The sequence below is a fragment of the Mustelus asterias genome, chromosome 22 (assembly GCF_964213995.1).
Source record: "Mustelus asterias chromosome 22, sMusAst1.hap1.1, whole genome shotgun sequence".
NCBI lineage: Eukaryota > Metazoa > Chordata > Chondrichthyes > Carcharhiniformes > Triakidae > Mustelus > Mustelus asterias.
The window spans coordinates 58248971-58261391 of NC_135822.1; the positions used below are offsets into that span (position 1 = coordinate 58248971).

General features: G+C 47.6%; 1 protein-coding gene across 4 annotated transcripts in view; it reads right to left on the reverse strand.

The window, feature by feature from the left end:
- LOC144510087 (actin filament-associated protein 1-like) overlaps positions 1-11724 on the reverse strand; it is an 87096-nt gene extending 75372 nt beyond the window's left edge. For 2 of the 4 annotated variants that reach the window (XM_078239338.1, XM_078239335.1), the window contains exon 1: positions 11561-11685. In XM_078239338.1, the coding sequence (XP_078095464.1) occupies positions 11561-11576 (16 nt within the window). In that variant the 5' untranslated portion in view covers positions 11577-11685. Of the gene's footprint in view, positions 1-11560 lie in introns of all 4 variants that reach the window. The other 2 variants (XM_078239336.1, XM_078239337.1) reach the window with 2 other exon arrangements.
- Between the last annotated feature and the right edge of the window lie 697 nt (positions 11725-12421).

Consider the following 12421-nt stretch of genomic DNA (forward strand, 5'->3'; position numbering starts at 1 on the left):
AAAGAAAGGGGGGGAGGAGGGAAATTTGAAAGAAAGAATGAGGGAATTGTTCTGGGTTATCGCAGTGTTAAAAGGAATACGTTATCCTTTAGTTTCCAGCTCTGGGCCACAACTCCCCATTCCAGAGATTGCAATCAGATCCGATTGCCCTGCCTACCCCATCAACAAACAACAGGCTCGGCTGTTCTCCAGGGGATGGGAGAGTGGAGAACATTTCCGATTGCTGGACAATTATGATGTGCATTCCAAGATTCAGATCTCTCCAGACGTGACACTGCACTGCGGCGGTGTGTTGTGGGTGGGGTGTCAGAGAGACAGATGATTTATTACAGACCCTATTTTTGCATCTCTTCAATTTCCCCCCCCCCCCCCACCTCTTCCTTGTTCCCCTGCCTACCTTTGCCTCTTAGCTGAAGCTCAATGCCGGTGTTCTCCTTGGATTCTGAGCAAGAGTGTGTGACTCATGCCGTGACTTCCAGCCAGGTTATGGGCAGGCTCATTAACTAGCGATGGGTGGGCTGATTGTTCCCTGCCCTCTCAAAGCGATGGGTTGAAGTGGACAAGGCAACACAGAAATTCAAGCTAAGCCCGAGCAACAGAAAGCCAGTTAGATCTGAACTGATGCTCATAAAGAGAGAAGGTGCTGGAAACAACTGCCCCCCCATCAACGGGGAACAGACGTGTTCACCCTTCTGGTGGGGATAGAGGCCATTGAGGCCCCCCCCCGCCCCCCTCCAGGAAGTTGGGGACGGGCAGGTGCCCTTGGGTAGTATCAGACTGGCCCCTTAGCCCTGCTCGGTGCCAAGGGGCACTCCCCATCCCCAACCTCCTGGGAGGGCCTGAATGGCCTCTGTCCCCACCAGAGGGTTGAACACGTCTGTTCCCCGTTGATGGGGGGAGCAGTTGTAATCCCCACTGGTGGGAACCTCTCCTGGCTGGGGGAGGGGGAGGAGGGGTGCGGGGGATGGGGGTAGGAACACTCGCAGGCATACTCAGCAGGTCGGGCAGCATCTACGGAGACAGAAACAGAGTGAATGTTTCCAGTCGCAGTCTGCATGATGAATAGTTCAAGATGTAATGGGTTCTGGGCAAGTGAAGGGAGCAAGTAAACAGTACCTGGTATGGCCTAACCTAAAGGGTTATAACCCCATAAGGCCACGGACCAGAGGCTGAAAAGTGGGACGAAAAGGAGTGGCTAATTTTTTTCCCCCTCTTCTATGGCTGACGCAGACACAATGGTAACCTATCCATGGTTCTACGGAAAGGGGGAAGGCAGGAAAAAGTACAAAAGGGAACATCTGTGCTGGGTGGAGTACAGGAGACATTAAAACATTCTTCCCGTGTCTGCGTGGGTTTCTTCAGGTGTTCTGGTTTCCTCCCACAGTCCGAAGCTGTGTGGGTTAGGTGCATTGGCCATGCTACATTGCCCCTTAGTGTCCCAGGACATGTAGGTTAGAGGGATTCGCGGGGTAAATATAAGACTAGGAGCAGAATTAGGCCACTCGGCCCAACGAGTCTGCTCCGCCATTCAATCATAGCTGATTTTTTTTTCTCATCCCCATTCTTCTGTCTTTTCCCCATAACCCCTGATCCCCTTATTAATCAAGAACCTATCTATCTCTGTCTTAAAGACACTCAATGACCTGGCCTCCACAGCCTTCTGCGGCAAAGAGTTCCACAGATTCACCACTCTCTGGCTGAAGAAATTCCTCCTCATCTCTGTTTTAAAGGATTGTCCCTTTAGCCTGAGGTTGTAGGGGCGGCACGGTAGCACAGTGGTTAGCACTGCTGCTTCACAGTTCCAGGGACCTGGGTTCGATTCCCGGCTTGGGTCACTGTCTGCGTGGAGTTTGCACATTCTCTTCGTGTCTGCGTGGATTTCCTCCGGGTGCTCCGGTTTCCTCCCACAGTCCAAAGATGTGCGGGTTAGGTTGATTGGCCATGCTAAAATTGCCCCTTAGTGTCCTGAGATGCGTAGGTTAGAGGGATTAGTGGGTAAATCTGTAGGGATATGGGGGTAGGTGTGGTCGGTGCAGACTCGATGGGCCAAATGGCCTCTTTCTGCACTGTAGGGATTCTAAGATTCTATGATTCATTGAGGAGTGTCGGGTCTACTGACACCCGAGAATCTGACTCTATACCTGAAGCACTCTGAGGAGTGGAGTTAAGTTTGTAAATAATCTGATGAAGGGACACCGGCCTCTGAGTAGTGATTTCAGAGGTGTTGTTCCTCGAGCACTACAGCAGGCCAAGGACAGAGAAATCAGAGTGTGATGGCAGGGTGGAGAATGCGTTCATTTCTCCTGCCTCCCATCCTGTTTCAGACCTTCATAGCCAAGTACTAACTGTTTCAAACTTGGGACATGAACTCTTGACTTTTCTACAATATTTACTTTACCCGGTCTGGCCTACATGAGACTCCAGAGCCACAGCAATGTGGTTGACTCTCAACTGTCCTCGGGCAACTAGGGATGGGCAATAAATGCTGGCCCAGCCAGCGACACCCATGTCCCATGAATAAATTTTTTAAAACCCTGTGAGTATGTAGAGGTTAAATGGGTATGATAGAATCTTTATCCAATTCTCGCACTACCCAATCATTGCATTCACTTTGAACAAAGTAAGCCTCTTTGCAGAACATTTAGCTTGTACCAGCATCCCCTCCCACCAGAGCTCTGCAATGATACAAGTGCTTCTTATCATATATCAATGTGATGGCCTAGTGATATTATCGCTAGACTATTAATCCAGAAACTCAGCTAATGTTCTGAGGACCCGGGTTCGAATCCCACCACAGCAGATGGTGGAATTTGAATTCAATAAAAAAAACTGGATTAATTATATGGCTGCACTAAATCAGTCACTGGAGAAAATTCACACAAAATACACTTTGGAGCTGGTGGCAGCACAGTGGTACTGTCTCTGAACTAGTAACTCAGAGACCCAAGATAATGTTCTGGGGATCTGGATTCAAATCCCACCACATCAGATGGTGGAATTTGAATTGAATGAAAGATCTGGAATTAAGAATTGACTGACGACCATGAAACCATTGTCGATTGTCAGGAAAACCCATCTGGTTCACTAATGTCCTTTAGGGAAGGAAATCTGCCGTCCTTACCTGGTCTGGCCTACATATGACTCCAGAGCCACAGCAATGTGGTTGACTCTCAACTGCCCTCGGGCAATAAATGCTGGCCCAGCCAGCGACGCCCCATGTCCCACAGATGAATGAAAAAAAAGGTCTTGGGAGGGATTTGAGGAAAAGCTTTTTTACTCAGAGGGCGGTGACAGTCTGGAATGCGCTGCCTGGGAGGGTGATGGAGGTGGGAGGGTGGTGGAAGCGGGATGCCTCACATCCTTTAAAAATGATGGGAGTTGCCGGCGTTGGACTGGGGTGGGCACAGTAAGAAGTCTCACAACACCGGGTTAAAGTCCAACAGGTTTATTTGGTAGCACGAGCTTTCGGAGCGCGCTCACCTGATGAAGGAGCAGCGCTCCGAAAGCTCATGCTACCAAATAAACCTGTTGGACTTTAACCTGGTGTTGTGAGACGACTTACTGATCCTTTAGAAAGTACCTGGGTGAGTATTTGGCGTGCCATAACATTCAAGGCTATGGGCCGAGGGTCCTCTTCTGCACTGGAGGTATTCTGTGATTCTGTATATTTGGAAGACTTCCCCACTCACTCTGGAAATCCCAAGGGCACCTAGAGACAACATTTGGGCTCAGAACACCCACAGGAACTGATAACGTCACCCTAGACATTTCTCTTGCCTTTCATCTCACGCAGCCTTTGATGCTTTTCCTTGTTCGATCGTCTCTGAGTTTCAGTAATTTGTTATGCAATAAAAGTGACATGCATTCCGTTCTAACCAGACTGGGAAACAGGAAATCCAGGGAATGAATCACGTTCCAGTGTTTGTAAACCTTCTCGCTGCGGCTCCGTGCCTCTGTCGCTCCTCATTTCTCTGGGCAGGACGCTGTTTACATAGAGAGGTCAAACTGCCTCCGAAATATCTCTTTGAACTCTGAGGAGATGAGGGTCATTCACGAATCAGTGGAAAGGCAATCGTACAGTGCAGAGATTTCAGATTGGCACAGAGCCGCGGGTTTGGCGAGACGTCATCAGAACAGATCAGAGATTAGGATTCTAGAATGATGACAGCTCAGAAGGAGGCCATTCATCATGGGTGGCATGGCGGCACAGTGGTTAGCACTGCTGCCTCACAGCGCTAGGGACCCCGGTTCGATTCCTGGCCTCGGGTCACTGCCTGTGCGGAGTTTGCACCTTCTCCCCGTGTCTGCGTGGGTTTCCTCCGGGTGCTCCGGATTCCTCCCACACTCCAAAGATGTGCAGGTTAGGTGCATTGGCCATGTAACCCTTCAGTCGGTGGCACGGTGGTTAACACTGCTGCCTCACAGCATCAGGGACCCGGGTTCGATTCCCGGCTTGGGCCCCTGTCTGTGCGGAGTCTGCACATTCTCCCCGTGTCTGCGTGGGTTTCCTCCGGGTGCTCCGGTTTCCTCCCACACTCCAAAGATGTGCTGGTGGGGCCTGGCTGGGATTGTTGTCGGTGCAGGCTCGATGGGCTGAATGACCTCCTTCTGCATTTAGGGATTCTATGATTCTATCTCCTTGTATCCATGCTGGTTGTGTCTAAGAACTATTCTCCTGCCTTTTCCTCAAGTGCCCTGGATTCCTTTATCTTCAGATAATTATCTGATGCCCTTTTGAGAGCCTCGATTGAATAGACCTCCAACTCACTCAGGCAGTGCGTTCCACACTCGCTGTGTGAAATGGTTTCCTTCATGTCATTCTGCTTCTTTTGCCAATCACTTTAAATCTCCAGATCTCAACCCTCCTCCAGCGGGTCTGCTCTGTCTTGACAACTCATGATTTTGAACAACCTCCATCAAGCCTCCTCTCAACCTTCTTTTCTCTAAGGAGAGCAGTCCCAACTTTTCCAATCTATCTACACAACTGAAGTTCTTCATCCCTGGAATCATTCTCATAAATATTTTCTGCACCCTCTCTAATACCTTCACAGGAAGTGTGTTGTCCAGAATTGAACACATACTCTAGTTGATTCTAAACCAGTGCTATTATTTTCTTTATTCGTGGGACATGGGTGTCGCTGGCTGGCCAGCATTTATTGCCCATACTGAGTTGCGCTTGAGGAGGTGATGGTGAGCTGCCTTCTTGAAACACTGATATAACTGAGTGGCTCGCTAGGCCACTTCAGAGGGCAGCTGAGAGTCAACCACATTGCTGTGGCTCTGGAGTCACATGTAGGCCAGACCAGGTAAGGACCGGCAGATTTCCTTCCCTAAAGGACATGAGTGAACCAGATGGGTTTTTCCGACAATGGTTTCATGGTCATCGGTAGATTCTTAATTCCAGATATTTTCTTATTGAATTCAAATCCTGGATTCAAACCCAGGTCCCCAGAGTATTAGCTGAGTTTCTGGGTTAATAGTCCAGCAATAATACCACTAGGTCATCGCCTCGCCTTGGTTCATCATAACCTTCTGCTTACACGATCCCCTCAATTTATACAGCCCCTAAAAGCTTTATTAAGCATGTAGTCAACCTGTCCTGTCACCTTGAACAAGCTGTGCACCTTGAACAAGCTGTGCACATGTAACCTCAGGCCCCATTGCTCCTGCACCACTTTTAGAATGGTATTCGTTATTTTATATTGCCTTTTCTCATACTTTCCATCAACCCTCACCAGCCCAGTTCAGAATGAACTGGAGGAATTCATTTGAATCAGTGTGCTCCTGTTGGTGGGGTAAGCTCCATCCATCAGATGAGGATCCTTTATGAATTAACCCTGTGACATTACAGAGTATTAGATCTAAAATAGCCTGTCCTCTTGTTGCAGCCAGGTTGCAAACCAATGCTCCCAGAGTGTGGTCGAGAGAGGGGGAGAGAGAGAGCTCGGAGTGAGTAAACCTGGCTCCGACCACCAAGCTCAAACCTCCGACGATCACCCAGACCTTTCAACACATACACACACGACAAACTCGTTAATTATTCTATGACATATTAGTGGATTAGAACAAGAACAAAGAACAGGACAGCACAGGATCGGCCCTCCAAGACTGCGCCAATCATGTTGTCCTATCTAGACCAACCGCCTGTATCCCTCTATTCCCCGCCTGTCCATGTGTCTATCCAGATAAGTCTTAAATGTCGCTATTGTATCTGCCTCAACCACCTCACTTGGCAGCGCATTCCAGGCCCCCACCACCCTCTGTGTAAAAAGCTCCCCCCCGCACATCTCCACTGAACCCTTCCCCCCTTATCCTGAACTTGTGCCCCCTTGTAATTGTCATTTCTGTCCTGGGAAAAAAGCTTCCAACTGTTCACCTTATCTATACCCCTCATAATTTTATAAACTTCTATCAGGTCGCCCCCTCAGCCTCCGTCTTTCCAGGGAGAACAATCCCAGTTGATTCAATCTCTCCTCATAGCTAATACCCTCCACACCAGGCAACATCCTGGTAAACCTTTTCTGTACTCTCTCCAAAGCCTCCTTAGAGGGGCTTGATACAAGGATAATGCAATCATTCTGTGGGGAGATTAATCTACTTACACACTGGGAAAACCAAATCGGGAAAATCCGTTTGGAGATGAGTTAACAGATCACTTTTGAGACAGTTCACGAGAATAATGTGTCAAAGGATCAACTAGAGAACAGGATATTTTAGATCTAATACTCTGGAGTGAGACAGGGTTAATTCGTAATCTTACAGTATCCGCTGGGGAAGGGTGATCATAATATGATGGAATTTCATAATCAACGTCAACATCCTGGGTATTACTATTGACCAGAAACTGAGTTGGACTAGCCATATAAATACTGTGGCTACCAGAGTAGGTCAAAGGCTAGGAATCCTACGGCAAGTAACTCACCCCCTGACTCCCCAAAGCCTGTCCACCATCTACAAGGCACAAGTCAGGAGTGTGATGGAATACTCCCCACTTGCCTGGATGGGTGCGGCTGCAACAACACTCAAGAAGCTCGACACCATCCAGGACAAAGCAGCCCCGCTTGATTGGCCCCCCATCCACAAACATTCACTCCCTCCACCACCAACGCTCAGTAGCAGCAGTGTGTACCATCTACAAGATGCACTGCAGGAACTCAACAAAGATCCTTAGGCAGCAACTTCCACCCCATAACCACTACCATCTAGAAAGACAAGAGCAGCAGATACCTGGGAACACCATCACCTGGAGGTTCCCCTCCAAGTCACTCACCATCCTGACTTGGAAATATATCTACTTTTATTGTTGCTGGGTCAAATTCCTGGAACTCCCTCCCCAACAGCACTGTAGGTGTATTACACCTCTGGGACTGCAGCAGTTCAAGAAGGCAGATAATGGTGGCACAGTGGTTAGCAGTGGCAATTAGGACTAGCTTAATGGTTAAAAAAAAAGGGCGGCATGGACAAGTTGGGCCGAAGGGCCTTTTTCCATGCTGTAAACCTCTATGACTCGAAGAGACTGGCAATGTTTATGGGATTTGAGGATTTGGCGGGTTTTAAAGATCAGGGATTCAAAAAGGGTGACGTGATTAAATAGATTATAATGTCATTGCATTTAGAAAATCCCAATATAATTCAGCATATAATTACATGAAAGGAAAATAAAACTTGTCAAATCTATTTGAGATTTTTGAGGATATAACTTTGAGGGTGGATATAGGGGGACTGGTGGATGTCGTATATTTGGATTTTCAGAGCAATTAAAAAACACAAAATGTTGTTACAAAGGATTTGCGTTCATGGGATTGGGGGTAAAATACGAAAAACAGATTGAGAATTAGTTGAAGAAAAGGAAGCAAAGAGTAAGGATAAATGGGCCATTTTTGAGTGGCCACAAGGCGTACCACAAGGATCAATATTGGTGTCTTTGGGGCGGCACTGTGGTTAGCACTGCTGCCTCACAGCACCAGGGACCCGGGTTCAATTCCCGCCTTGGGTGACTGTCTGTGTGGAGTTTGCACGTTCTCCCCGTGTCTGCGTGGGTTTCCTCCGAGTGCTCCGGTTTCCTTCCCACAGTCCAAAGGATGTGCAGGTTAGGTGGATTGGCCATGCCAAATTGCCCCTTAGTGTCCAAAGATATGTGGGTTAGGTGGATTGGCCATGCTAAATTGCCCCTTAGTGTCCACAGATGTGCAGGTTAGGTGGATTGGCCATGCCAAATTGCCCCTTAGTGTCCAAAGATGTGTGGGTTAGGTGGATTGGCTATGCCAAATTGCCCCTTAGTGTCCAAAGATGTGTGGGTTAGGTGGATTGGCCATGCTAAATTACCCCTTAGTGTCAGGGTGATTAGCAGGGTAAATACGTGAGGTTAGGGCCTGGGTGGGATTGTTGTCAGTGCAGGCTCGATGGGCCGAATGACCTCCTTCTGCACTGAGGGATTCTATGGAACTATTTACTATCCATATTGAAGGCTTAGATGAGGGGACCAAGTGTAAAGTGGCCAAGTTTGCTGATGATACAAAGTGAGGTGAGAAAAGTAAGCTTTGAGGAGGCTGCCAAAGGATATCAACAGGATTAAATGATCAGGAAAGAAGATGGCAGATACAACATAATGTAAAAGTAAAGTTTAATTATTAGTTACAAGTAGGCTTACATCCACACTGCAATGAAGTTACTGTGAAAATCCCCTAGTCGCCGCACTCCGGCGCCTGTTCGGGTTACACTGAGGGAGAATTTAGCACCTAACCAGCATGTCTTTCGGACCGTGGGAGGAAACCGGAGCACCCGGAGGAAACCCACGCAGACACGGGGAGAACGTGCAGACTCCGCACAGACAGTGACCCAAGCCGGGAATTGAACCCGGGTCCCTGGCGCTGTGAGGCAGCAGTGCTGACCCACTGTGCCACCCTTCCTAATGTAAGGAAATGTGAAATTATTCACTTTGATAGGAAGGAAAGCAGAATATTCTTTAGAAGCTGAGGGAGTGGGAAACATTGGTACAGTCCATCGTGTCCACAGGATTTGGAGCTCTTGTACACAAACCCACAGAAAGTTAACATGCAGGTACAGTAAGCATTTAGGAAGGCAAATGGTGTGTTAGTCTTTACATCATGGTGTTTGGGGTATAAGAGTGAGAAAACCATGCTGTAATTATATAGGGTTTTGTTGAGACAAAATCCCTGAAGTACTGTGTATGGTTTTTGATCTCCTTTAGGCACAGATCAGCTAGATAGTCAATATCTTTTCCCAAAGGTAGGGGAGTCTAAAACTAGGGGGCATAGGTTTAAGGTGAGAGGGGAGAGATACAAAAGGGTCCAGAGGGGCAATTTTTCCACACAGAGGGTGGTGAGTGTCTGGAACAAGCTGCCAGAGGTAGTAGTAGAGGTGGGTACAAATTTGTCTTTTGAAAAGCATTTAGACAGTTACTTGGGTACGATGGGTCTAGAGGGATATGGGCCAAATGCGGGCAATTGGGACTAGCTTAGGGGTTTAAAAAAAAAGGGCGGCATGGACAAGTTGGGCCGAAGGGCCTGTTTCCATGCTGTAAACCTCTATGACTCCTTCTTTAAAACAGAGATGAGGAGGAATTTCTTCTCAGAGGGGAGTGAATCTGTGGAATTGTTTACAGCAGAGGGCTGTAGAGACTATTACTAAGTATGTTCAAGGTTGGAACAGACAGGTTTTTAATCAGTAAGGGAATAAAGAATTATGGGGATAAGGCAGGAAAGTGGAGTTGAGGATTATCACATCAGATCAGTCATGATGTCATTGAATGGGCAGAGCAGACTCGATGGGCCAAATGGCCTACTTCTGCTCCAACGTCTTCTGGTCTTGTGGAAGGATACATTTGGGCAGCATGATGGCACAGTGGTCAGCACTGGCTTGGGTCACTGTCTGCATGTGTTTCCTCCGGGTGCTCCGATTTCCTCCCACAGTCTGAAAGACATGCTGGTTAGGTGCATTGGCCATGCTAAATTCTTCCTCAGTGTACCCGAACCGGCACCGGTGCGTGGCAACTCGGGGATTTTCACAGTAACTTCATTGCAGTGTGTGATTTGCCTTGGATGATGGTTCATTAAATGGATCCCTGGGATGAGAGGGTTGTCCTGAGATTGAGTCGAATGGGCCTATCACATTCACTGGTGTTTCAAAAGATTGAGGGGTGATCTCATTGAAATGTATGCTTGGTTTGATTGGTCAGAACATTGAATCCAGGAGTTGGAACATCTTGTTGAAATTGTACAAGACATTGGTAAGGCCACACTTGGAATACTGTGTACAGTTCTGGTCACCCTATTATAGAAAGGATATTATTAAACTAGAAATAGTGCAGAAAAGATTTACTAGGATGCTACCGGGACTTGATGGATTGAGTTATAAGGGGAGGCTGGATAGACTGGGACTTTTTTCTCTGGAGTGTAGGAGGCTTAGGGGTGATCTTATAGAGGTCTATAAAATAATGAGGGGCATAGATCAGCTAGATAGTCAACATATTTTCCCAAAGGTAGGGGAGTCTAAAACTAGAGGGCACAGGTTTAAGGAGAGGGGGCAGAGATACAAAAGGGTCCAGAGGGGCAATTTTTTTCACACAGAGGGTGGTGAGTGTCTGGAACAAGCTGCCAGAGGCAGTAGTAGAGGTGGGTACAATTTTGTCTTTAAAGCATTTGGACAGTTACATGGGTAAGATGGGTATAGAGGGATATGGGCCAAATGCAGGCAATTGGGTCCAGCTTAGTGGTTAAAAAAAGGGGGCAGCATGGACAAGTTGGGCCGAAGGGTCTGTTTTCACGCTGTAAACCTCTATGACTCTCTAACATTCTTGGGTGGCTTGACTGGGTCAACGTTGAGAGGCCGTGTCTTCCAGCTGGAGAGTCCAGAATTCGGGATGGTCATCTCAGAATGCAAGGTCAGCTTTTTAGGACCGAGATGTAGTGAAATTTCTTTGCTGAAAGTTGTGAATCTTTGGAACGCTGTGCGCCAGAGAGCTGTGGATGCGCAGCGGTTGATTTTGAAGACAGAGGTATTAATGGAATGAAGGAAAGTGCAGTTGAGGTCGAAGATCCCGATATTATTGAATGGCAGTGCAGGTCTGAGGGGGCATATGGCCTAATCCTGCTTCTATTTCTTATGCACTCATCACCCACTACAGAGCCAAAAGGCACCCTGTAACACACGATTCTCCAAACACACTGGCCATCCTTAACACATTACATTACAAACACAATGAACAACCCTTAACCCATTACACACATTACGTTCCAAGTTTACTTTGAACTGAGGATAACATTTGTCCTGTGAACTGGTCTGACAGTGACATGCTTCACAAAGCGTGCCTCCCTGGTTTGCCCTCAGGGCATTAATCCCCACAGTACCGAGGGCGTCAAAACATTGCATATTTGTCCCACACTTCTAAAAGAGCACTGATCTTGCTGTGGGTGATTCAGTCCGAAAGCCAAGTCTGCACGTTTCATCAATGGTTTTTTTTATACAAAAAGAGAGTTTAGCTGGATTAAATTTAAACATTCTGACAACAGCAGAGAAGTCGTTTTTAAAATCTCTTTACCTTTTTGCTTGTTCATCGTGGATGGTTGAATCTAAAAGCTGAGGATTCCTTCTGCATGTCCCATTGCTGCCACTCGACCTTTCCTTTGTTTCCAAGCTGAGTAAAGTCTGCAAACTATTACACTACTCAGCAGGACCCAAACTGGACACCGCATCAACAACTCTGATTCTTAAACAGGAAGCCAGTCTCTCTCAACTCCCCTAGCACAGCACCATCTGCTGCCCTGGGAGGCTTCGACAGGACTGGGGTGTTTGGGGGAGGTTGGGAGGCGGGGGGTCTGCGGTGGGCAGAGGGGAGGTGATCTTGGATTGTTCTTGGTAGGGCAGATAACTGATGACGGAGAGCAACCAGTAGCCTCCACCTTGTGGACATCTTTCCACATAGGTTTCAAACAAGGTTTAAAGGGGATGTACGAGGCAAGTTATTTTTACACAGAGGGTGGTGGGTGCCTGGAACTCGCTGCCGGGGTGAGGTAGTGGAAGCAGATACGATAGTGACTTTTAAGGGGGTGTCTTGACAAATACACGAATAGGATGGGAATAGAGGGATATGGTCCCCGGAAGGGTAGGGGGTTTTAGTTCAGTCGGGCAGCATGGTCGGTGCAGGCTTGGAGGGCCAAAGGGCCTGTTCCTGTGCTGTAATTTTCTTTATTCTTTGTGCTATATTGCAGGAGATTCATTTTCAGCTGAGGTCTGTTTTAGGTTAGTTTAGTAAGAAGTCCCACAACACCAGGTTAAAGTCCAACAGGTTTATTTGGAATCACGAGCTTTCGGAGTGCTGCTCCTTCATCAGGTGAATGGTTCACTCATTTGATGAAGGAGCAGCACTCCTTTGGAATTCCAAATAAACCGTTGGACTTTA